Source organism: Lissotriton helveticus, chromosome 5_1 (assembly GCF_964261635.1).
Source record: "Lissotriton helveticus chromosome 5_1, aLisHel1.1, whole genome shotgun sequence".
NCBI classification, from domain to species: domain Eukaryota; kingdom Metazoa; phylum Chordata; class Amphibia; order Caudata; family Salamandridae; genus Lissotriton; species Lissotriton helveticus.
This window is the reverse complement of record NC_136065.1, coordinates 1,371,492,655-1,371,517,649: the sequence shown is the minus strand read 5'-3', so window position 1 is coordinate 1,371,517,649 and position 24,995 is coordinate 1,371,492,655. Positions and strand designations below refer to the sequence as shown.

The 24,995-nt window shown below is 45.5% G+C and overlaps 1 protein-coding gene across 4 annotated transcripts in view; it reads right to left on the bottom strand.

Moving 5' to 3' along the window:
• SCUBE3 (signal peptide, CUB domain and EGF like domain containing 3) overlaps nucleotides 1–24,995 on the bottom strand; it is a 1,212,393-nt gene that overhangs the window by 536,899 nt on the left and 650,499 nt on the right. For all 4 annotated transcript variants that reach the window (XM_078644301.1, XM_078644304.1, XM_078644302.1 and 1 more), the window contains exon 5: nucleotides 16,119–16,241. In XM_078644301.1, the coding sequence (XP_078500427.1) occupies nucleotides 16,119–16,241 (123 nt within the window). The remainder of the gene's footprint in view (nucleotides 1–16,118; nucleotides 16,242–24,995) is intronic.

The window sequence follows — 24,995 nt, the reverse complement described above, 5'->3', positions numbered from 1 at the left end:
CCTGGGTCTCATCTGGCAGTTGATCCCCGACCGCCCTTCTTGACTGCTTCTTCACAGATGAACTCCAACAGGAAATCATTGACTTTTTCAATCGTAATGAAGGCTTGGTTGACTCCACTGACATAGTCTGGGAAGCATTTAAAGATACTGTTAGATGTATCTCTATAGCCACAAGCAGATGGGGGTGCTTCGCTTCCTTCGTGCTCGGCTTTCAAGGCTGGAGAAAGAGTTGAAAACTCAGGGGGAACAACAAGTGTTGGGATTTGACCTGTCCATAGCCGACCAGATCAGAGCAAAGTTGACAGAATTTAATGACATAGCCGCCAGAGAATGTCGATTCCCAGAAAATATGCAGAGGTGGCCTATGGGGAGGGAGAGTGGCTAGGGAAAACTTAAGTTGCTATGGTTAGGTGATCCTGGGCTGCCAATGACATTCTCGGCATTCAGGATGCACAGGGCTGCATGCATAACAACGCCACACACATACTACAGACATTCTCCTTTTACTACTATTACCTGTATAGATCCCAGCATAAGTCACCGGTAGGGGTGGACTCATATCTTGAGGTTGTCACGCCTGGATGACTAGGTGAGGCCCATCATACCTTTTTGACCAGGAATCCACCACAGAGGAGATATTCGATGCATACAATCAATTACTGTCTGGGAAGTACCCAGGATCCGACGGGCTCCTGGTAGAATTTATAAAATGTATGATGGTGTAAGGGCCCCTACACTTATCGCAGTGTTTAATGAAGCATGCCAGATGGGGCAACTCACCTCATCCATGTGTGAAGCCTTGCTTATAACTCTCCACAAAACTAGGAAACCGTAACAGTGTAACTTGTACAGGCCATTTACCCTACATAATTGTGATATAAAAATACTGGCAAATTGGCTGTCCCTCCTGATGACGCACTTGGATCAACCAGATGAGTCTGGCTTCATCCCCGGATGTTCAACTTCACATAATTTAAGGAGACTATTTGCTGTACTGCAGGATATCGATCCTAACCTAAATGCTGTGGCTGTTTTTTTAGACACCACAAACGCATTTGACTCGCTGGAATAGAACTACCTACATAGCAATGAGCTGCGAATGGATTTTGCAATAAAGTTTCTGGCCTGGATCAGGTTGCTATACACCCACCCTGGACCAAGGCTATGCAATAATGGGACAGTGTCAAATTCCTTTGAAATTTTGAGAGACACCACACAGGGGTGCTTATTGTCACTGATTTTGTTTGCCTTAGCCATGGAGAAACTGGCATCCCAGCTTAGATAACACTACAGAGGCTACACCCTTCAGTACTCAAGTTGACATCTCCTCATCTCACTTTATGCTTATCACATCACTCTTTATTTATGAGATGCGTATATCAGTTTAAACGAGATACAGATGGAGTTCATCTCATTTGGTAATTTCTCAGGAGTAACTATTAACTGTGGAAAATGTCAGCTTTTCTGACTTACATCCAACACTCCCCTGTTTATCCCAGATTCTCCTCTACGGTGGTGCCCTCAGGTTCTCAAGTACTTAGGCATATGGATCCACTGTTATGGGGACACTACAGATCAGATCACATACTGTATCACACGTCCACTATTGTTGGCGGGCCGCATAGCCCAGATGAATATGGTCTTGTTGCTGAAACTTCTGTACCTGTTTCTGAACATCCCAATCCCTCTCACTAAGGGCTTCTTTGCTGTGCTGCAATCGCAATTAATAAGATTAGCATTGGCGGGCAACCAAACCCAGGTCAAATGGAATACTTTTACATTACTGTTTCATTAGGGAGGGTTTGAGGCACTGTATATGCAGCTTTATTATTATCACTGCGCTCAAATGCACTATGCAATTTACTGGTATCATCAGATACCTTTCGTTCCTCACTTGGCTATAGAAGTGAATTGTATGGCCCCTATCCCTCCATCCTCTTTTATGGGCATCCCATCATCTAAAGTCACGAAGGGACCAGCCATTGTTTCCTGCACAAATAAGCTTGGGAGCAAATCGCCTGCAAAGTAAGCTACCACTTCACTATCACCCCCCATTATTTTCGGTCACAGATGAAACTTTGGTACAAAACCAACTGAAAGCAAGGGGTTAAGAAAATGGGGGGATCTTTAAAGAGGCGGCATATTTCTTACACGGGAAACATCCTTTACAACGCAACTTTTACCACGCAGTGCCTTTACGACGCAACTTTTACAACGCAAACCATTACAACGCATTGTGCTGGGGGGCGCTCTAGGATAGGGAATAGATTTAATTTACTATCCAACAACTTCCCTACTATCCACGGGGACTGGAGTTGGAATAGTAAATTAAACTATTCACTATCCAGCACCCCAAAGCGCTATGCGTTGTAAAGGCATGCGTTGTAAATACCGCGTTGTAAAGGCATGCGTGGTAAAAGCATGCGTTGTAATGTCATACATCCTTCTTACACTAACTGAGTATATGGGAGGAGCCTCTGGGACTCCCCTTGAGGTATTTACATATTACTGATTGAAAAGTGACTGCAGGGTCTCCTTACCCAATTTTCAGATGGAGCCCCCAACACCCTACATCAACTAGTACAGTCCACGTCTACTAAACATCTAGATTTGTCCCTTTTATAAAACTTTCCAGCACATACACAGTTTTACAATAGAAAGAAAATAATTTATCATGACTTTGTGCTAATTAGTGTCACTTCTTATTATTTTACATCAGCACAAAGACTTGATAAATGTGTCCCGAAATTGATCAAACACAAAAATGAACTACCAAGATTAGTAAATTATATAAATCTTAAAACCTATTGCTGTTTAGAGAACAATAGAAGATCAGGCCCAGTATATCAAAGGAAAACAAAAACAGTTGAGTGCCAGTAATCCTAGCATGCTAAATTTTCCACCAAACAGAATCTAATAGGATTCTCAAAAATATACACATTTAACTGTGATATAAAATGTAAAAAAAGTGTATAAAACATACAAGTTTTAATTGCTTACATAGCTGACCTGGGATATAATTGAGCCCTCAGGGTTTGTGCTCTCAATTCTGCTAGCTTCTAAGGGCAGATGACTATTTCCAGCTGCTCCTCCATGGGAGTCAACTCCGCCTGAATACCCAGACCTCCTTCAGTTGCCATTGCAGCCCTCTGGTTTTGCAGCTTTTCTTTAGTCCTGCGCTTGCAGTCGTGCTCTATGTTTTTGCACTCTTGAACATCCCTGCGTATTGGTGGTAAAGCTCTGACTTTGTCAACACGTGCTGTTCACAAAGCAGTTTATTTTGCTACTGGGAGTTTTGAGGTGACACAATTTATGTTTTACTGGTTTTGTGAGCTAAGAAATCAAAATCTTATTCTCTTTCTGCGTACAATTAAGCTTTCGCTTTCATGTAGTCTCTGGAGTACCCCCCCCCCCCAACCCTCACCCTTGTTGCTTGGTGACCTCCTGACTGGTAGCATCTCCCTGGCTAGCCATCTTGTACCATGGAACAATGCCAAAATGATTCATGAGATCCATCAATTTTCAACATGTAGCGTGACATAAGGGACACATTGTGTCTCACAACGATGCTTTGAGCCTTGCAAATATACTGTGTTTCACATAACGAGTTCGCTACGATATGTTGCACTATGAGTGCCTTTATCCCGATGCGCACACCTAGTAAATATGGCAGAGTCCATGTTAAAAAAATATATGCTAGGCAGGACAACTTTTTCATGCACCCCAGCATTCCGTGACTTCTAGTAAATATGAGCCACGGTACTCGACTCTTTAAGGAAGTATCGTAACATATTTAACAGATCGTATGGAAAAGAAAATAAGAAAATAGTTCATTCTGAAGGATGCCCTATTTAGCATCCAAAGTTTTGGACAACACTGGTTCGTGTGTGAAAGCTGACAGCTCAAAAACTGCGTGCATGATATTTACAAGCGGTTTCCACATTGTTGAGGGCTCGAGTCTACACAACGCTACAGTGACAGAAGTAAAAGACGGTGGAAAACCGATCAAGACCTGGATAGCATATCTCCTACCCAGACTTCATAGGATACACAATTCATCCTTAACATTTCTCTTTTTAAACTTGTAAACTTGCTAGCTTTAGAAGCTCAACACTTGATACCAAAAACAACAGTGAAATAGTGCTACGGGTTTTCATCACAGAAAACTACCCCATGCACTGCAACAAGACATTCAGCTACACTGACCCCAAGGAGACTGCCATCCATGTCAAAGGTGGAAACCGATATCCACTGCACTTGCCACGGGAAATAAAAAAATGCCTAAACCGTTAGCAGTTGTTTAGCTCAATGCGCAGTAAATTTCGAACAGATTTCAGGAGATATGTTAGAACATATCACGTTTTGTGAACACAATCGTTAATAGTTTAAAACGTGTTTTTTTATTCATGGGCAGAGCATATTTTTTACATAAGCTTCGCCACAGGACATACTAATAAGGACCGTGCTGAAAACTGCCAGCATAAAAATTCAGCGATTCTGACATGCACCTAGACTCTAATTAGATCAGATGTGTGCATCAAAAGTGGTGAAGAATAATCCAATCACTAGCTCTAAATAATCACCAACTCTTGGCACAGCAGCGTGTAATATTTGGGGTGAGTTAAGGATTGTGAATTGTACTATATAATGTGATTTTTCTAAAATACACTTTTACTGATGTCGTTTTTTTAATTTGGGACATTAGGTTTAATTTCTAGGTCAGCTCAAGGTGTAAAAATGGATGCAAGCTATTTTGTATTCATTTTTACATTTGATTCTGTTGAAAGTTGAGCTCTTAATGGGTTAAGTCACATTATGTGCCCTGACTTACCACTGGGCATCTGCTGGCAGAAAAACAGAGCGCAATGTGGGTGCAATACCAGATAGAACAAATTATTTGTGTCTGGGATTCTCCATAAATAGCAACAAGTACTAATCCCTAGAACAAACACAGCAAAAACTATATGTGTATCATTTAGATTTTTTTTATCCAATTTGCACTCAATCTTTTTTTTAAAAAGTGCTGTAAGCTAAACTATTGTTGAAAAGTTTTCCTTAGACACACACACGCTCACACACACGCAATATTGATATAATAACACAGATATAAAGGCACCATCAGTTAAACATCCCTGTGTATACAACTCATGACAGAACCGTTCCATCTGTCAGGCATTTCTTACATTCTCAGAATGTTCATGTATAATTTTGGCAGCCACCAGCATATTCCTTTTATGCAGTCAAACAGAAAGCTCTAGATGAAGAACTCAGTTTACAAGCATTTTACATCTTCGCTGCTAAAGAGCTAAAACTCCTTGGCAGAGCTGACAGAGACCTGGCACAAGATCAGAGGTAATGAAAGCTCAATCCCCATGGATCTCATTTTTTGCCAATCAAACCGCTGGAGGGTAATCCCATTCCACTCTTATTCAGGGAACATCCCCTCCTCTTCCTGATGATATTCACTGAACTGCGCACAGTACAACCAGGTCAAAAATATAAAGGAGCTGCCAACTAAATGATACTGTCACGAGGTATGTTTTCTCGTTGCTAGCTGAATTGTACTGGTAAAATAATTACACTATAACAAAGATTATTAACTCCTCACCTCCCCAACCCTATGTAGGACACAATCACTCAAACAAACCCAGTTGCTTTAGCACCTCCAAACACTGATCTGGATCTCTTTAAGTACATCTTCTGACATCAGACCAGCAGTTGTAATCAGGGAACGTTTCCAAAAAGATGTTACAAAATCAAATTTCAACTCTCTACTCATCTTACATCGAATGAAATATAGTAAAATGTATTCCAGACTTTACAAGGTATATCTAAGCCTTCCTGGAGGTATTGCACCAAAATCTACATACATGAACCACAATATATTGTGAGACAGCACAAACTTAGTAAGAGTAAGAGGCATCTATGTATGAACACTCTAGAATTGGTGGAGTGTCAAGAAGTCCTGAATTGATGGAGTGTCACTTGTGAAGCAGGTCTACTGGTGCCAAAAATTAACAAAGTGAGTCCCTTTCTCAGAATTATCTGAAATGGCCACAAAATCTGGCAGACCTGAAGAGAGGAATCCCTTGCCATACGCCTTAGATGCAGATCTCAAGCTGTATATTACAAACCATTGAGAAGATACATTACGTTTATCACACTGTATTCTAGACCTCCTGTGGTGTATATTGCCATGCCCTGGAAGGTTACGCAGAGGTGACATGAGGTTCATCAGGGTCTGGTGTATATGTAATCCCAGATTCTTCACCATTAGAATACTCCAAGGGACCAGACTAGATCTGGGGACACTTTCCAGCAATGTTCCCAATCAATGGTAAGTAGCTGGGTGTGGCTCTGCTGTACCTCCGTACCGCCCCAAATGTGATGAAGCAGAGTTGCATATAGGTGCCACCTCTGCACGCTGACGTCAATTTCCTCAGTCTTTCCCCTTCCACGCCATCACATGCCTGTTCGGCACCGGGTGACGTCGTAGGCATCGTTAGCGTCTGTTATGATGTTGCAGTGCCAATATAGGCACCACCCAGGCGTGCAGACGTCAGTTCTTTTCTTTAAGCACCGATCTGGGAAGAGCTACCTCTCTGCCACTTTTTGGCAGGTTTTTTCACGACTTTTGTTGAGTTCGGAAAAAAAATTCCCCTCGTGTGTGAGGGATGTCTTCGAGGAAGACAGGTTTCAAGCCATACAGTGCCTGCCACTGCATGATGTCAGTCACCGATCCCTACCTCGTCTGTCTTTGGTGTCTCAAGCACAACCACAACTCAAATTCGTGCTCCGACTGCCAGGCCACGGCTCCCAAGGCCTTGTGGGAGCGAGCGATGAAGCTCCATGCGGCCCTTACAGTCTACACCCTCTAGCGAGACTCCTGGGAAATTCAAAGGTAAGGAATCTGCAGCTAGAAGTCTCTATCAGATATTGTGCATTCTCACTGGTGACAAAAAGATCTGACCAAGGCACCCTACTATCAAAGACACCCCTTACTACCTCTGGGTGAGACGCCATTTGTGATCCACGAGCCGACATCTGCTCAGCACATCTGCATCAGCATTCAGAGACCCAGCCAGACAGTTGGATACCAGAAAGATGCTCTGCTGGTCAAATCACATCCACAGATGTAGGTCCTCCTGGGACATGAGCAAGGACCCCTCTACTGCTTGCTTGTTGGACTATCACATGGCGGTCGTGTTTCCCATGAGAACCTGCACCAGCCTCCCCTTGATGGATAGGAGGAAGGCCTTCACGGCTAGATGGGTGACCCAAAGCCCCAAAAGGCTGAAGTGCAGGTTACTCTATGCAGAAACTAGAGGCATCTGATCTTCACCTCATCCCAGGTAACCCTCCATCCCAGCAATGACACATCTGTGGCAACTGTGAAGTCTGGATGGGGAAGGGAAATTGGCCTGCCACAGGTAATGTCATCGTTTATCTGCTACCAAAGAAAGTCCTAAGCCATCTTCTGTGAGATCGGTACAAAGTCGCAAACACAGCCCTGATGCTGGTCCCACTGCAACCTGAGTTTTAATTGCAGGTCCCACATATGCCATCTGGTTTTCAGGCAGAACAATGTACAGGGTTAAGGAGTCCATAAAGCCTCACAAAGATCCAAGATTGAGTCCAAAAAATAGGGATCATATCCTAAATGTCCTAGATTTCCAGCAGCGGTGGAATGGTTTCGGGTGCCACCATGTCCAAGATAGCTCCAATGAAAGGAATCCTCTGTGTGGGGCTCGGGTAGTACTTGAGCTCAATGATAGTAAACCTCAAGCATGCCAGTTGTTTGGACATCATCCAAAGATGGTCTGCAACTAACTGCTCAAGCCAGCTTTGAGCAGCTGGTGGTCAAGGTACAGGCATACATGCTCCCCCAACCTAAGATAAGCTATGACCACCACCATCACTTTCATTAACACCTGAGGGCCTGAGGAAAGGCAGAAGGGCGGCATCGCAAAGTGTTCCAACTCTTCTGTAACCCACAGAGAACGTCTATGGGACAGTCGAAAACAGTGGCGTAACTAGATGTTCTACCCCCTCCCCCGGCTACTCCACTGGTTGAAAAATAATTTGGATTGTCAAGCAGGCTTTCAGGAGTAGAGTATTTAGTACAGAAATCCAGGTTGCTGTGGGACGGTCTATGCATGTAGTCACAGGTCGACTAACCGTATGGTTTGAACATGGCTTAGCCCATGTCACCATCAAAGTGTCTGTCAGGGATTTCTTGAATAACAAGAGTGGTTAGGAGAAATGTGTCATAGGTTGGAGAATTTCAGTTAGTTAATTCACCTAGTTTTTTCAATAGTATGCAATTGCAAGTGTATGACTTCTGCTGCCCTCTGTATGTCTACTACAAAAGTGGCACTTCCTTCCCTTGGTGGCCCCGGGGTAAGTATACTTCTGTCTCACAGGACCAGATTACCTCACTGGCATTTTGTAGGTACAAATATAAATCGTCATCATTGTAATGGGGGGGTGAAGGGGATTATCAGCCTCCTTGACATTATCCTTATGATGAGGAATATTAGCTATGTTCTGAGTAGCATCAGAATTAGAACCAAAAAGAGCATCAGGCATTTAATACTTCGGTTAAAGCAGAGGCCGAGGATTTGAACCTGGTTGCCGAATAACTGGCTCTGTCTTTGCAATCTCCTACACGATATAAGCATGGAGCGGTTCAATGTCAGTAGGTCAGAGACTGGTCTTGGCCCTGGATCTGGGACCAGTGCTACGGAGTCTGTGTCAGTACGCAAGAACCCATTGTGGACTTTGGGGCTGGTGTGGTGGTCTCAACCAGTGCCAGTATGGACATGATACCTGTGGGGTCAATCAGCATCCAGGGAGAGCATCCGGCAGAAGTGTGACTGGTGATCCATGTGGCTCTCTGGAGCTTGAGAGCTCACCAGAGGGATCCGAAAGAGCTTAAAATATTAGTAGCATAGCTTCTTTGGAGGCCGCTATATTCTGATGGGTTAGTGGTGGCTTCTGAAACTTGGGCGAGCCAGAACCAGTTGAGGGACTGGGTTAGATTTGGTGACATCTAGAGTTAACAGTGATCGCTTGATACCCTGGGGCCTTCTCACCAGACTTTGAATGGCAGAATGAGGTTAAGTCCTGATTTTCTTTTTTGCACATTTTGGACTCAGGCCTACCAAAATAATTTGACTGGGAATTTGACTTTTCACTCTAATGCTCTTGTGACCAAGATCTCGAGAAGCCCTGCAACTTGGGACATAATTTGTGCTTTGATTGCAACATCCTCTTAAGTTTGGCAACATAAAGCTTACCCTCCTGTTCATGAAATGCCTTTTGGTGCATTAGGGAACACTTGTCGCACAAATGTTAGTCATGACAGCAGCCCAGGTACCATAGACACATATTGTGTGGATTTTTGACCAACATCTGCTTCTTGCCATTCCAGCACGTGTCGAAACCTGTCATTTTTGGTGGGGATATATTCCATAGCATACTATGATACAAGAATAATAAATACGTAGGATGAACAACAAAGTTGAGAGCAGAGCTCCAGATGAACACGCTACTTACCTTCAGTAACGCTTTTTCTTGTGGATACAGCATCTGCCTGTGGATTCCTCACCTTTGGAATTTACCACTGCGCCAGCATTCCATGGAAACGTTTTCCTAGCTCTCCCATGTCGAAGAGGATGCCACAATAGCACAGCTCCGCACGTAACTCCGTATGATATCACTGCAGCCATAAGAATACCTCATTAGCGTGCTGACGTCAGTTCCACCCTTTTTTCAATGCCTGCGAGGCAAACAGGTGAACCAACAACATATCGAAAGTATACACAGTATATAATATATACACACATATACAGTATATGAATGAAAGAAGAGAGAAAACAGGAAAAACTACAGCCAAGACAGTTCCTAGTGACAAGCATCATAAAAATGCAAAAGACAATGAAATACGAGAATGTCATGGCCACAAATCTTTTCGTAGACAACAGGGAGGAGGGTGGATCAGTGAGGAATCCTCAGGCAGATGCTGTATCCACCAGAAAAAGGGTTACCAAAGGTAAGTAACTTGTTCTTCTGATGGATACATCTGTCTTTGGATTCCTCAACTCTTGAATTGAATCCCCAAGCTGTCCCTGCAGAGGAGGGTGCGAAGAGAGATGAAGAAGGACTTGTACCACACCATTTTTGGCCAATTCGAGGCGAACAATATGACTTGGGCCCGGTCTTGGCGAATCTTCCTCAGAACCCAAGGAATCAAGGGTATCGAAGGAAACATGTAAAGAAGTTGAAACCTCCAATCTAGTTGAAACACGTCCCCAAACGATCCCCGCAACGGATACCGAAGACTGCAGAACGACAGGCAATGCGCATTCTTGTGAGTGGCAAACTTAAAAATCCTGCAGCACAAAATGTGCAAAATGGCTGTTCCTCCTCACCTCCAAATCCAAGCAATAATGATTTGCGAAAGTGTGGAGGGAGGCCCAAGTTGCTGCATTTCAGATGTCAATCACAGGGGCACCTCTAGCCAAAGCTGAAGATGAAGACGTAGCCTAGTAGAATGAGCTAAAATACTTCAGGCGGCTACCTCTTGGCCAAGGCGTTGCAGATCTTGATGCACAAGATGATCAACCTGGAAAGCTTTCTCTTGTGGACAGCTTTGACCTTCATTCTTCCCACATAACCAACGAGGAGCTGATCGTCCAACCTCAAGTCCTTGGTTCTGTCCAGGTAGGAGCTGACCGCCCTTCTAGGGTCCAGGCGCTGAAGTCTCTCCTTCTCCTTGGAAGGGTGAGGGGGAGGATAGAAGGAAGGCAAGGTGATAGACTGCCCTAGATGAAAAGGTGTAACCACCTTAGGCAGGAAAGCAGCTCTGGTCCTAAGAACCATCTTATCTGCATGGATGGCTGTAAAAGGAGGCTTAGAACTAAGAGCCTAAAGCTCACTTACCCTCCTGGCAGCGGTAATAGCAATCAGAAAACCAGTTTTGAATGTAAGAAGCCTCAACGGACAACTATGAAGAGACTCGAAAGGAGAACCCATCAGGAAAGTAAGAACCAGATTTAAGTCTCACTGAGGCATAATAAAGGAAGTGGGACAAAATCTATTAGTGAGGCCCTTAACGAACCTCATAACTATGGGAGACTTAAACAACGAAGGCTGGTCTGGCAAACAAAGGAAGGCTGATAAAGTCGACAAGTAACCTTAACAGTTGCCACAGCACAACCCGGGCTGGGCCAAGGAAAGTGAAAAACTAAGAACATCAGATAAATGGGCCTTCAAGGGATCAATCAAACTCTCTCCACACCACTTAACATCTACAGGCGCATCTACAGGAATAAACAGATTTGGTGGAATGTCATTTGGCCGATAACATAACATCCACCATATCCGGTGGGAGAGATAAGGAACTCAGGTTGCCCCATTCAATCTCCAGGCATGAAGGTGCAGCTCTGGAGGTGGGGGTGTAGAACCTGCCCCTGCGACTGCGGGAGAAGGCCTGCCCTGAGAGAGAGACGGAGCGGAGGGTGCGAAGAGAGATGAAGAAGGTCTTGTACCACACCATTCTTGGCCAATCCGGGGCGAACAATATGACTTGGGCCCGGTCTTGGCGAATCTTCCTCAGAACCCAAGGAATCAACGGTATCGGAGGAAACATGTAATGAAGTTGAAGCCTCCAATCTAGTTGAAACACGTCCCCAAACGATCCCCGCAAAGGATACCGAAGACTGCAGAACGACAGGCAATGCGCATTCTTGTGAGTGGCAAACAGGTACAACTGAGGAAACACCCAAATTCTGAAAATGTGGTGGACCACCTCCAGATGTAGATGTCACTCGTGATTGGCCAAGTATTGCCGACTGAGACTGTCTGCATGCACATTTAGCACACTGGCCAGATGATTTACAATCACGTAAATCCGATGGTCCTGAGCCCAGGACCAGAGTTGCAGAGATTCTCTGCAGAGATGATACAACCATACTCCTCCCTGTTTGTTGATGTACCACATCACTATAGTGTTGTCAGTCAGAACCAGAACTGACTGACCACAAAGGGAGGGAAGAAAGGCCTTGAGAGCCAAACGTATTACCCGCAATTCTAGAAGATTGATATGAAACAATCTTTCCTCTGGCGACCAAAGGCCCTTAATCTCCAGATCCCCCAGAGGAGCACCCCACCCCAAAGTGGAGGCATCTGTTATCACTGTGTCCACCAAAGAAGGAGGTTGAAATGGCTTCCCTTGAGACAGGTTGCCTAAAACACTCCATCATAACAGATCCGCTGTAGTGTCTCTGGAGATTCTCACCATCTCCCTGAGATCTCTGTTGTGTTGAAGCCACTGCTTGCGGAAGCACTACTGGAGTGCCTTCATATGCCAGCGTGCATGGTTGACCAACAGTATGCAGGAAGCTAACAGGACAAGCTGGCGTAACACCTTCAGGACTGGGACAGCCACTCCCTCTTGAAACAATGGAATCATAGCCTGGATGTCTAGAACCCTCAGAGGAGGCGGGAAGGCACAATTCACAGTAGTGTCCAGCACTGCCCCTATGAACTGATTGCGCTGAGAGGGCACCAGGTGAGAGTTGGGTACATTTATAAAGAAAAAACTATTCGAAAAACAGCTGAGCCGTTATTTGCAGATAATGCAGCACCAACTCTGGCGACTTCGCTTTGAATAGCCAGTCATTCAGATAGGGGAATAATGGAATCCCTGACCTTCTGAGATGAGCTGCAACCACCTTGGGTCTTTGTGAAGACCCGAGGTGCGGAAGTAAGGCCAAAAGGAAGGACCGCAAACTGGTAGTGTTGAGATCCCACCATAAAAAATGGAGATAATTCTGATGCGACTTCAGGATGGGAATGTGGAAATATGCATCCTGCAAATCGATCGACACCATCCAGTCTTCCGGCTGTAGTGCCAGAAGACCATGAGTTAGGGTCAGTGTCTTGAACTTCTCCTGCTTGAGGTAAAAATTCAAGACCCTGAGGTCCAGGATTGGTCTCAACCGCCCGTCCTTTTGGGGGATCAGGAAATATCAGGAGTAACAACTCTGATGCCTTTCCTGCTCCGGAACCACCTCTATCGCACATTTCTGTAACAAGGACAGGACCGCCTGCTGCAGGAGCAAAAGATAGTCCTTCGAACACCAGCCCTGGCGAAGAGGTTAAGGAGGTTGAAACTCCTGGAAAGGAAGGGCGTACCCATTTCCTACAAGATGTAAAACCCAAAGATCTGATGTAACAGATTTCCAATTTTGTAGAAAATGGGACACCCGGCCTCCTATGGGATCAACATGCTCCAAAATGGGGGATCTAGAGCTGGTTCCCTGTGGTTCCAGTGGGGGGAACAGGAGAGGAGGAGGACGACTGCTGCCAGGAAGCCCCTTGCAGACGGTCTCTTCCCTTCCCTCTGTACGACTTGTACAGGGGGTTCTGCTGCTGCTGCTGACGCCCTCAAAATGAAGCCGCCTTCCCAAATCCACAAAATCTTCTCTAACCATATTCCCTAGGCTGGGACTGCAGGCCTAAGGTTCTGGCAGTAACCCTGCTATCCTTGAAACATTTCAGAGCAGTATCCGCCTTTATCCCAAAGAGCCTGGAACCATCAAAACGAAGATCCAGAGTGGCGTGCACATCCGGGGAAAACCCTGTACCTCTTAACCAGGCGTACCTCTTGGTAGCCACCAAAGAGCCCATCACCCTGGCGACTTTGTCCACAGTATCCAGACCCAACTTGAATCACCAGATGGGCTGCAGCCTGTGTATCAGTCAACACTTCCAGGAAGTGACCACGAACATCCTCTGGCAGCTTAGGAGCCACCTCTTTGCCTGAGTCCATCAAAGCGTGGATATATCTTCCTAACAAGCATGTGGCATTTGTAGATTTTAAAGCCATGCTTGCCGAAGAGAACACTTTTTTTGCTGTCTGCTCCAGCTTTTTGGAATCCCTATCCCCCAGGGTGGAGGGGCAGGATCCTGCTGACTGTTTGGACGAACATGGAGCCTGAACCACCAAGCTTTCCGGTGAAGGGTGAGAGGTTAAAAAGGCCAGATTCCCAGCAGCCACTTTATAGCATCTTGCCACAGACCTGGATACTGCTGGGACAGACATAGGCGTCTGCCACACTTCCAAAATCGGCTCTGCCAGAGCCTCATTGAATGGGAGCAAAGGCTCTACCACCGAAGAAGGAGAGTGTTTAAAACTCAGTCAGAATGTTAGACCTGACCTCTGCTGTGGGCAACTGCAGTGCCAAAGGGTCAGCAGCCTTCCTTATAACAGTGTGATATGGAGCCACAGCATGAGAAGGCAGCGACTCAGGGGAAGAAAGTTCTGACTCCGGGGGAGGGTCCAAACCACTGGCCTCCTGAATATCCTCGAAGTAATCCACAGAATGAAGGATTTCCCCCTCCTCAGCTTTCTCCTGGAACTCCTCTTCTTCCAGCAGCCTCTGAGCCTCCCTCCTAGAGCGCATCTTTGGAATCTACATTGGCAGCGCCAGTGACATCGGTGCCAGCGTCGAAGGAGATCCCTCAGTATAGCCAGCGGCACCGCACAAAGCCAGGATGGCGTTGGCCCAAAACCAGACAGCGCCAGAGAAACTTGCAGGATCAGTGTCGAGAATCTTGGCGCCGGGAGATGCCATGATGAAGTCATCGGCATGAGGGCACAAATGGCGCCTGGGCATAATGTTGGGTGATGCTCAAATTATAGGAGAGCGGACCCACGAGCCAGCCGGTGCGCCAGATAGGTTAGCTGCTTTGGTAAACATGCCAAAAATTGCCAAAGATCCATACCCACCAGAAAAGGTGGGTATGGATCTGAAGCACCTGGTATGGATCCGACCAAGGCTGTGAGGCAGGTTGTGGCAGCAACGCCGGGGACACCAGAGCCAGAGCAGGTGAAGCCGGAGGTGCAGGCGATGCTTCCCTGGGCGCCGGCGAATCTCTCGGCCCTGGAGAAAGGACCAGAGTCCCCTGTGGAGAAGGAGAGGGAGAAGGTGAGATGTCATATTTTCCATGATGTTGCTGGACCGGAGAAGCCGACCTCGAAGACTTGTCTTTTGACGATCGGCACGGGACCCATTACGTTGCTTCTTTTTGTGCTTTTTCGATGACCTTGAGGTGTGCGGAGTCGTAAACTTTGACTTGAATCTCCTGCAGCCTCTCTTCTACTTCCGCACCTGAGCCATAAATAGCTTCGCCTCCCTTTCCTTAAGCGCCTTCGGATTCATCCTTCGACAATACTAGCATCCCTCGAAATCGTAATCTAACGACAGGCACCAACGGCAATCTACGTGGGGGTCCGTGATGGACATATGAACCCCACATTCCCTACAGGGTTTGAACCCTGACTTCTTTTGTGTAACCATCATACTGCTACAACTACAGATTGTAACTGTAACAATGTAAACCTACAAGCAATGGAGAGTCCCAGAAAAACTGTTACGCGTTGACGGCGCAGGTCTTTTTATGGCTCCCGTGATGTCTTTCGGAGAGCTATGAAAAAGTTTCAGTGGAATACTGGGGCAGGGGTAAAATCAAAAGAGGAGGAACCCACAGGTAGATGTATCCATCAGAACCATGCTGACGGGTGCAGAATGAAGGAACTAATGTCAGTCCACATGGTCGGTAAGGAGTCACCTCTGAGCAACACAACACAGCACCACCTACTGGCATGTAGGAGCATTTCTGGAAGAATTCTCTAGGCAGGAGCCTGGGAGTATTCTAAAGATTGTAGATGTGTGGTTAGAAGTATCCATCAGAAATTAACTATATGACTAGGGCATCACAGTCTAAATCATGAGTTATATTACAGACATCCAGTGGGTTGTGTCACAGGGCTTGCGTCTGTGGAAAACAACACAATCCCTTGAGCTTGTTTGATTCAGACGATTAGACCACTTTGCCACCAAGCTCACCTGTTGTTGACCATCAGGTTTACCTGAAGTTTAACAAACAGCTAACTAGGATAGATGAACATTTGCCTGTATTCACTTTACCTAACAAGATAACTACTGCCCAGTGGGTCTAGCTCCCCATCCCCACCTCCCATTTATCCTGCTCTCTTTACTGTGGTTCTCGAAAAGGTCAAAAAGTTGAGTCAGGAGGCTTGCGCTCACGTTTGCAATCTCGCTGGTTCTTGGTGAGCTCAAAGCCAGGTCTGCACTCACAGGCGATGCCCTTCGGAGTCTCACGGCAGATGTGGGAGCAGCCATGATTCTTGTTCATACAGTTCATTCCTTCTGGAAGAGAAAACAAGAAAACAGTTTACATGTACCAGATCCACTAGATAATAAGCATAAACATATAGAACTATAATAGAGGAATACATTCAACACCCATTATTTCAGAATACACGCCAATGTTCTCAAATGTAGACACTATGTACATTGTTATTCGTTTGCTTTAAGGCTAAATGTGCTTTATAATGAATACATAATACAGAACCAGGGCACTGCTAAAAAGATACACAAGTGATTACTAAGTTTATCTACATCAATACAATTGCAACTAATGTTTCATTTAAAGAGAGAATGCGACTATAAACACAGAGAGGGCTTTGGTCCTGAAGAAAGCTATTAGCCATGCTGGTATAGCTATTATAGCAGGGTTGAAAATTGTCAATCACACAGGGTTGAAATATTTCCCTGCATTATAGTTTTAATCCTACACACTAGAGACACAAATAAAGGAGACTGTTTACCAGTAAGCAGTTTTAGTTTAGTATTTCCACATCCACTCTGGCTTCTTAGAGACTCCGCTAAAAACACACATGTAGGGTTTGAAAGTGTTCCCCTTGAATGAGGGTTGTAGCTCACTCTGATTGACTCCGCATTTGGCCCTATTAATGAAGCATACCACCAGATGGGTCGTTGAGGGCTTTTAGCCTTTAAAGGACACACTTTAAGTAGGGTTAGGTGTAACACATGCTACTACAGAAAGTAAGCAAGACGTCTAAAGTCATATTTACATACTTTCACTCTCCTTACCTTCCTTAAAATACCGAGAAGAGGGGTAACAAGGGCGATATTAGTACCACAGGGGTAAGCTAGCAGAATACCGAGGCTAGCAGAATACCGAGGCTTTAATATTGTGGTACTATAATAGCATATTAAAATGATCAGTGCCCTAAATATTAACCAGATAAGTATATATTATTAAATATGGTATACTATATTTAAAGCTAAATAACTCCACATATGTGTACTTAATGTACTCACATGTTCAGGGTACATATATGTGAAGTTAGAAATAAATCTACACTTAGCTATAAATATTTACCTCTCAATATACTGGTCATCAATATTTCTTCTATGGTATTATGGTAGTGCAAGATTAAAAACTCAGTATTCTGACAATCACAATTGGGCAGCTCATAGCTAGTTTTAGAGACTATAATGACTACTACTAATTAGCAGCCATGTTAGTTACATCATCTCACTGCCCTATCACCCAAAACCATTTTGCTGGTATCAGTATCAGAAATAACAATGTTGTTGCCATAAAGCTCTAAACTCACATATGTACGTATTTGTATTCTGTACATTGGTATTTGTACAGCACAAACCTAGGTTGAAAGCATACAGTCACTGGAGAAAGTCAAGGGTCGTGCTCCTCGAAGAAGTGTATCTTTGTTTTTTTTATATAGAAGAGTTGGTACTGATCTGATATCAATCTGTTCCAGAACTTGGGAGAATAAACGGAGCGGGCACCACCCCAGCACTAAGACAGTCACCGGACAAGTGGTTGATAATTCTCTTGAATCTTGTATAATGGCAATGCCAATCCTGTTATTAGTACAGTTATATCTGTGAAGCCACCAACACTCTGGATCATCAACTACTCATCTCAAACTTCTCCACTCCTAAGGGTAAACATTGGAATATTTTAGTCTCTTCTATGCTCTATGAACTCTTATTATGCACAGTGTACACCATAGCTACAGGGCCTCTTGGCACTGTGTGTTGAATTCTCATACAGCTAGCCAACACCCATAGAAAAAAATATGACTAAATTAGGCACGTTTTAATTTGTTTTCTGTAGTTAAAAGATTTGCGATATGGCGCGTTTGAAATGAGAAAGAGTTCCAAACTATGGCTTCTTGGTTGCTGGAGAGTGAGTTCTCAATTTTAACCCCCTAAAAGTAGAAATCTCAAACAGAAAGTGTGATGCAAAGCGTAACTCACAGCGGGGAGCTTTTTTTTCTTAGCTAAAAAAGATGGCTGATGAGATAGAAAGTATGGTGCATCATCACTGAAATCTTGAAGGTCAGTGCAAGCCAGAAAGATGGTAAAAATAGAATTTAGACACTGCTACAATTTGAGGTTTCAAGGAAACATCAGCATCCATACCATTCCTCAAATGTTGTACTTCTTTTGAAGGATTGGGAAATTGCCCCGTATAGGTAAGTCAAATACTACAGTCCCAATGCATGGCAACCCTTTTAGTGGGAAGGGTTCTACTTTGGTAGGAATGAGTTTTAAATAGCTCACTTTCATCTAGCTGCGTACCAAATCCAAAACCTACAGCAAGAGCTCACGTTGGAACATCCAGTAAGAATCCCAGTAAGAGTCTTTCACAGCAATGGTTATCAATTTACCGTAGTGCAGGTGTAGACGAAGTAATAGCGCGTGTTGTTCAAAACTGATGACAATGCAGACAATGGATTCCTATGGAGAAAATACAAGTTACTAGTAAACCCGGTAGGGATTACTTTAGCGGTTCAGTACTAGGATACTGGGTACAGCACTGGCTCCTCACCTGATCACAGGTGAGCATTTCGGAATTCGGATGATTTTATATGAATATTTTACATTTTCAAAAGTAAACACTTAGAAGATTTTTCGAGACAAACCAGTCAATGTTATTCAATGGCAGGAAAGTGAGTTACCGTTTTCCTGGTGTGTACTCAACTGGAGAAGTTGTGGTTCTGGGCATAGACTCAGGGGTCCCCCATTGTCAGGTAGGTACAGTTGGTTCACCCTCAGCGGCGCCAGGGCGGCCGGGTGCAGAGGTAGTTAGGCCCAATGTTATCCAATGGGGTACAGGGGGCCTCCGGTTGGTGGCTGCCGGCTAGCAGGCCACGCAGCTGTGGGAGTTGGGCTCCTGGTCACTTGCTTAGGACAAAGGGGGAAGCAGAAAACAACAAAGGTGGCACAGCCAACGGTACTCGGGTGCAGGGTGCTTTTGTGCCGTCGGGCGCTCAATGTTATCCAATGGAAAAGGTAAAAAGGGAAAAAATGCTTCAAGCTCGGGGGCGGAGACTCTCCAGGGGCGACCAGCATGTCGAGAGGTAAGTTGGGATCTTGGAGCACAGGTAGGTACCCCAAAGGGAGGCCCAGGGGGCTGCAGGGCACCGGGTGCAGGGGTGTCTTGGGTGTCGGAAAAGCTTACCCTCAGCTGGGTGCAGTTGGGGGGCCCCTGGTTCTGAGTCTGCAGGTGTCGTCTGGTTCATGGAGGAGGGTCTTTGGGCACTGGACTTCGGGTCCCAGTCGCCGGGGGGACGTCCTCGTGGTCTTGGATCTCGCGGGACCGGGCCGAGCTCGGCGGGGTGAGCTTCCTGGCTAGCACCAGGGGGGTTGTTGCAGTAGAGCCTCTGCTGATGGGAGTCCCAGTCTTTAAGAGGGTCAAGGCAGGCAGGTCCTCTTGGTGTCCCAAGGTTGCTGTCCGCAGGAGTAGCCGGGATTTAGGCAGGAGCAGGTTCCAGGATCGACAGGCCGGTAGGGCTGGGGCCATGTCGTTTGTTGTCGTCCTGTAGTTAGCAGCTGCGGGCGGGTCTTCTTCTTTTGGTATCGGGATCTGAGGAAGGAAGGTTCAGGGAGCCCCAAAATACTGAATTTAGGGGCGTTGCAGGTGGGGCAAGGGCAGAGACCAATAGGTCCCTGTCCTGGGGTGGGTACACCCCCGAGCCTGCTCCTCTCCTGTGGGAGGGGGGCAGGAGCCTAGCTGTGATTGGGCAGGGCTCCCATCTTCAAGATGGCCGGAGCCCGGGGTCATACTTCACTTCGTCTCCCCCACCTGAGGGGTGGGGTTGGCATAGGCTGGCACACCCCCCTTCCTTACTTAGTTTTTCCCGCCAGTCTTCCCGCCAGAGTGGGGGTCAGAACTGGTGGGGTCCAGTTGCTGGGTACAGCAAATGGCCTGGAGAAGCTCACATCCTGGGGGAGGAGACCTAGCACCTCGCCCAGGATATGCATTGTTGCAGGCCCAGGAGAGCGGGTGGCTCTCCACCCAGGGGTACAGCAACATGTCTGCTGTGTGGCAGCCTCTGCAGCCACTCAGTCCAGACGTGGAATGTAGGTTAGGTTTTCAGGGGGAATCTCTAAGATGCCCTCTGGTGCATTTTACATTAAATCCCACACTGGCATCAGTGCGGGTTTAATGTGCTGAGAAGTTTGGTACCAAACTTGTCAGTCTTCAGTGTAGCCATTATGGTGCTGTGGAGTTCGTAATGATAACCTCCCAGCACCATATACTCTTAATGGCATCACTGCACTTGCAGTGCCCAAGAATGGCCCTGGGTACTGTAGGGGCACAGGGCTCATGCACCTGTGCCCACACCTCTGGCATAGGGCACCCAGCTAGAGGGGTGACTGAAGTATGCCAGGGCAGTGGGTTCTGTGGGCATGGCACACAGGGATGTGTGCCATGTCGACTCTTGGTTTAGTTCTGTACTTAGACACTCAGCCTGCAAAGGCAGTGTGTGGGTGTCAGGGTACAGGGCCCCTGAGGGTGTCACAATAAGTACTGCAGTCCTCAGGGGTCTTCTCTGGTCACCATGCCCTGGGTACCTAGGGTACCATTTACTAGGGGCTGACAGGTGGCCAGAGATGTCAATTGGGTTTTAGTTTAAACACAGTTTTAGGGAAGGAACAGAAGCCCTGAGTACCTGCTTGGCAGGTACCGTAGTTTTCTGACGGCGTGCGGGATCTCCGATTTCCAAAGAGGAAGTCCCGCGCCCGCCGCCGGAAGAAGAAGAGAAGCTGCTGGTGCGGGGCTCCCGTGGTTAAGGGAGAGCCCCGCAGACGCCCCTGGTGCAGCCCGATGGCGGAGGGGGCGCGAGGCACATTGCCTGCCCCCACCGCGGGAGAAGCAAGGGAGAGCGTCAGAGTCCTCCGCCCCAGCTGGTGAGTTCCAAGGGAGCCGGGGGGGGGGGGGGCGGAGAGAGAGAGACAGAGTCAGAGTCAGAGTTGGTGAGGTAGGCACCCGTCCCACCGCGTGGTGATCCCGCGTGGGACCCTGCCCCAGCTGCATTCCCCGGGGTCCTTGTGGTAGTTTATGTCAGTTTTCGCAGCTCAATTTCCTCCCCTCCATGTGGTTGCATGGTCAGGAGGGCGGCTGGCAGCGAGCGCCTCGAACTGGATGTGAGCGGCGCCCCCGGTGCCCCTGGTGCATGCCCGGGAGACAGGCTTTCTTGCATTTCAAGTTTGCATTCTCATGTCCTGTGTCATGTTGCTAATGGTGCATTTGGTGAAAGTTGTACTCTGTTGGGGTGAGTAAGACACATTATTACTTCTTTTGAGATTGTTTTCTTTTACAATCTTCATGAAACAAAACAAAACAAATCCTCCCTGGAAGGCAGGGCTTAAAACCAACGATGTGTGAGAGGGGAGCTTTGTGCAATTTTGCCTCTTTTGTCATTGCTGGTGGGCGGGCTAGACATGATCCAGATATTCGCACATTTATCATTGCAATTTTGTCGCTGTCCTCTCACGAACAGTGGTGCTTGTTCCAGAAGCTTGCACAGTGCAATCAGTCGGTCACCCTCCATCTATTTTGTCTGCATTGCCAACCACTAGCCAAACAATGACCAGTGGTTGAATGGAAGGGTTGGGTTGGGTCCTGATGAAAGTTAGTTGGAACACATTTGTGGGCAAAGACACTTTGACCCATGGAGCTGAGTGCACCCGTATTTACAGTGAATTGTAAACTTGGTTAAAGTTTTTCAGCGTTTCATAAGGGCAGGACAAACCATTAAAAACAGGCGCACAGTACAGTTTGGCAATAAAGCAGCTACGACTGTACCTGCTTGACATAAAGGGGCAGCAGAAATAAGAACCCAAGAACAACCTAATGCGTAATTAAAATCCTAATCCACTCTGTTTTGCTCTAACTAGGGAAGGATTGCTGCGTCATGATGTAAGTGAGTTGGTGATTGGTTGACTTCACAATATCAGTTGCATGATTTTACGCATTTGGAGTGGAAGCAAAGATCAGTAAGAATACATTTATATAGAAAAAAATCTGACACAGGAAAGTTTCAGCTAATGATTGCGGGCTCCTGACATTTGCCTCACCTTCCTATATTATGATGTGTGTGGACTGTGTGTGTGGAATGTGTGTGTGGACTGTGTGTGTGTGACTGTGTGTGTGTGACTGTGTGTGTGACTGTGTGTGACTGTGTGTGTGTGTGACTGTGTGTGTGTGTGACTGTGTGTGTGTGTGTGTGTGTGAGACTGTGTGTGTGTGACTGTGTGTGTGACTGTGTGTGTGACTGTGTGTGACTGTGTGTGTGTGTGACTGTGTGTGTGTGTGACTGTGTGTGTGTGTGTGACTGTGTGTGTGTGTGACTGTGTGTGTGTGTGTGTGACTGTGTGTGACTGTCTGTGAGTGTGTGACTATCTACTGCTCACTCTATTCTACTCTCCACTAATCAACACTACTCACTAACTACTCCTACAACGTACTCTTACACTACTATATACAAGTATACTCTCTATTAATCAACTAGTCGCTCTCTCCTAACACTTAATAAATGCTAATACTCTCTACTACTCTCTAATGCTTAACTAATGCAATTGTAAATGAAAATAACATCTATTTATCAGTTTAAAAAAAGCAATAAATGAAAAAATAACATTTGCAATACCAATAGCTCTAACTTTAACAAAGACGAGACCATTGCATTGTAAATGCTTGTTATCCATGCAGTGGGCTCCGTATAAGAGGTTGAATGCTCATATGTGGTGCGACTTTAAGCTAACCAATTTTCTCCAGATGTATCACTTTGTGCGTCACGAGTCCTTAGTCCATTTATATTCAATACAAAAAAAGAGAGAAAGGGCTTCTCCAATACAACAGTCTGTCGACGCGTTTCGGCTTTGTTATTCCAGCCTCTTCAGGACAAATGAAAAACGAGGTGTCTGTAAGCAAACATATGTATGAACTCAAAAACAGGCGACTTCACATCTGTTCGCCCTCATAGATGCAAAGAGAGATTCCTCTACAGAACTCCACCACACACAGTGAGTTTCCCATGCACCACTCCTTCTTAAGTGATCATCATTAATATAGTGATAAGAGAGCATAGATGGATGGTTTTGCTCCCGAATAGCCCAATTAAAAATCTTATGAAATTCTCTAAAAAAGTTTAGTAATTATAAACCAAACTAAGTGCAGGTAATTAGTACCAGTACCCTTCAAACTAAAAAATTAACAGAGGAAAAAACTGAAAAGCTGTGTAGGCATGCAGTACCATGCCAGCCCAAAGGGAGTCAAAATGCCAAACCATGCATGTGTTAGTAGTGTGTCTAACGCATGTGTTATATATAATTGGGCCAATTGCCCTTGCACTTACTGTTGCACCGTCTGTACAATCAAGCAACTGAATCACATGACTTCCTGTATTAAACAGAAAACCATATCACTATTGTGTGCTCTCCATAACTGGCAAGACAAAATGACACTACCTGCATTCCTAGAAAGTTTTAAAGATCAATGCGGCATGTGAAAACTAATCAAAATGATTATGAAGTATAGACATTGTGTATTTCATAAACATAGTCCATAACCACTAGTTCGCCGCTATAGAACTGCTGAATAAAAGCTCACTTGAAATAGGGGTAACAATAAAGGCGCGGACCGCAGCCAATGAACTTCCTTGAAGAGTATCTTCGGGTGTTAGTGGGCGCATGCGTGTCACTTGAATCACTACACGTCCTCGTCCATTGGCAGCCAATGCACCATAGCGCCCGCGCTCGGATAGCTCTCTTAACTGAGCTTCTAAATGGGAGTGCTTTAATGTCCTTTCTTTTTTAGGTCAAGGCATCCCATTTAACATTCTAGCCTCTATCTTTCCCCTCGTTCACTGCAATAGCATTGGCAAAGGAATTACATACTGCCACTATCATTTTTATTGTATAACTCTGAGGTTCTAATTTTCCATCCCTAACAAAGTGTTTGATTGGAAGGAGGAGCAGCAAGGATAAGTTACTTACCTATAGTCCTTATTCTCTTCCAGGGGTATAATCATCAAAGTCATAAGCACTGAATAATCCCCGGCCACGTGCGGGATCCCGGAGCATACAAAAAAATACATATATATTTGTATGTTTAGACAAACAAGTACAGAGTACTTCTAAAAACATACATATATACATGTATTATATATAACTATGCAGGCTAAGGAACGTCCAATAGGCAAATATGCCAAAATTAAATAGATTTTTTAGAAAAGAAATTAATCTCTATAAAAGAATACATATACTGTACCAAACACAGCCCTTTATTTTCAGACAAAAGGCAAGTAATAGCAGGCAATTAGCCCATAGGCTCCATAACAGAGAAAAAAAATCACAGTAATAGAAACCATTGGCACTTTGCCTTTAAGGATTCCAAGAGCCCCTCTGCTCCCATGAAGCAACACAGGTGACAGTTAGGTCAGTTCTTTATTATGGTGTACAACAATAGAGGAATCATGGTAGGAACATAGAAAATAATACCCTACTGTCAATACTCGTCGGGGCGGCGGGAGCGTTGCTTATGACTTTGATGAGTATACCCCTGGATGAGAACTAGGATAACAGGTAAGTAACTTATCCTTCTCTTCCAGGGGATACTCATCAATAGTCATAAGCACCGAATACAGTAGCAAGCCCATACCCACTTCCCTTCGGAAGAGTAACAGTATAAGTATATTAATATTTCAACATTTCACAGATAGTATCACCCAAACAAATTTCTCAAAGCGGCTTACCCAAAGTGGGCATCCGCCTGAG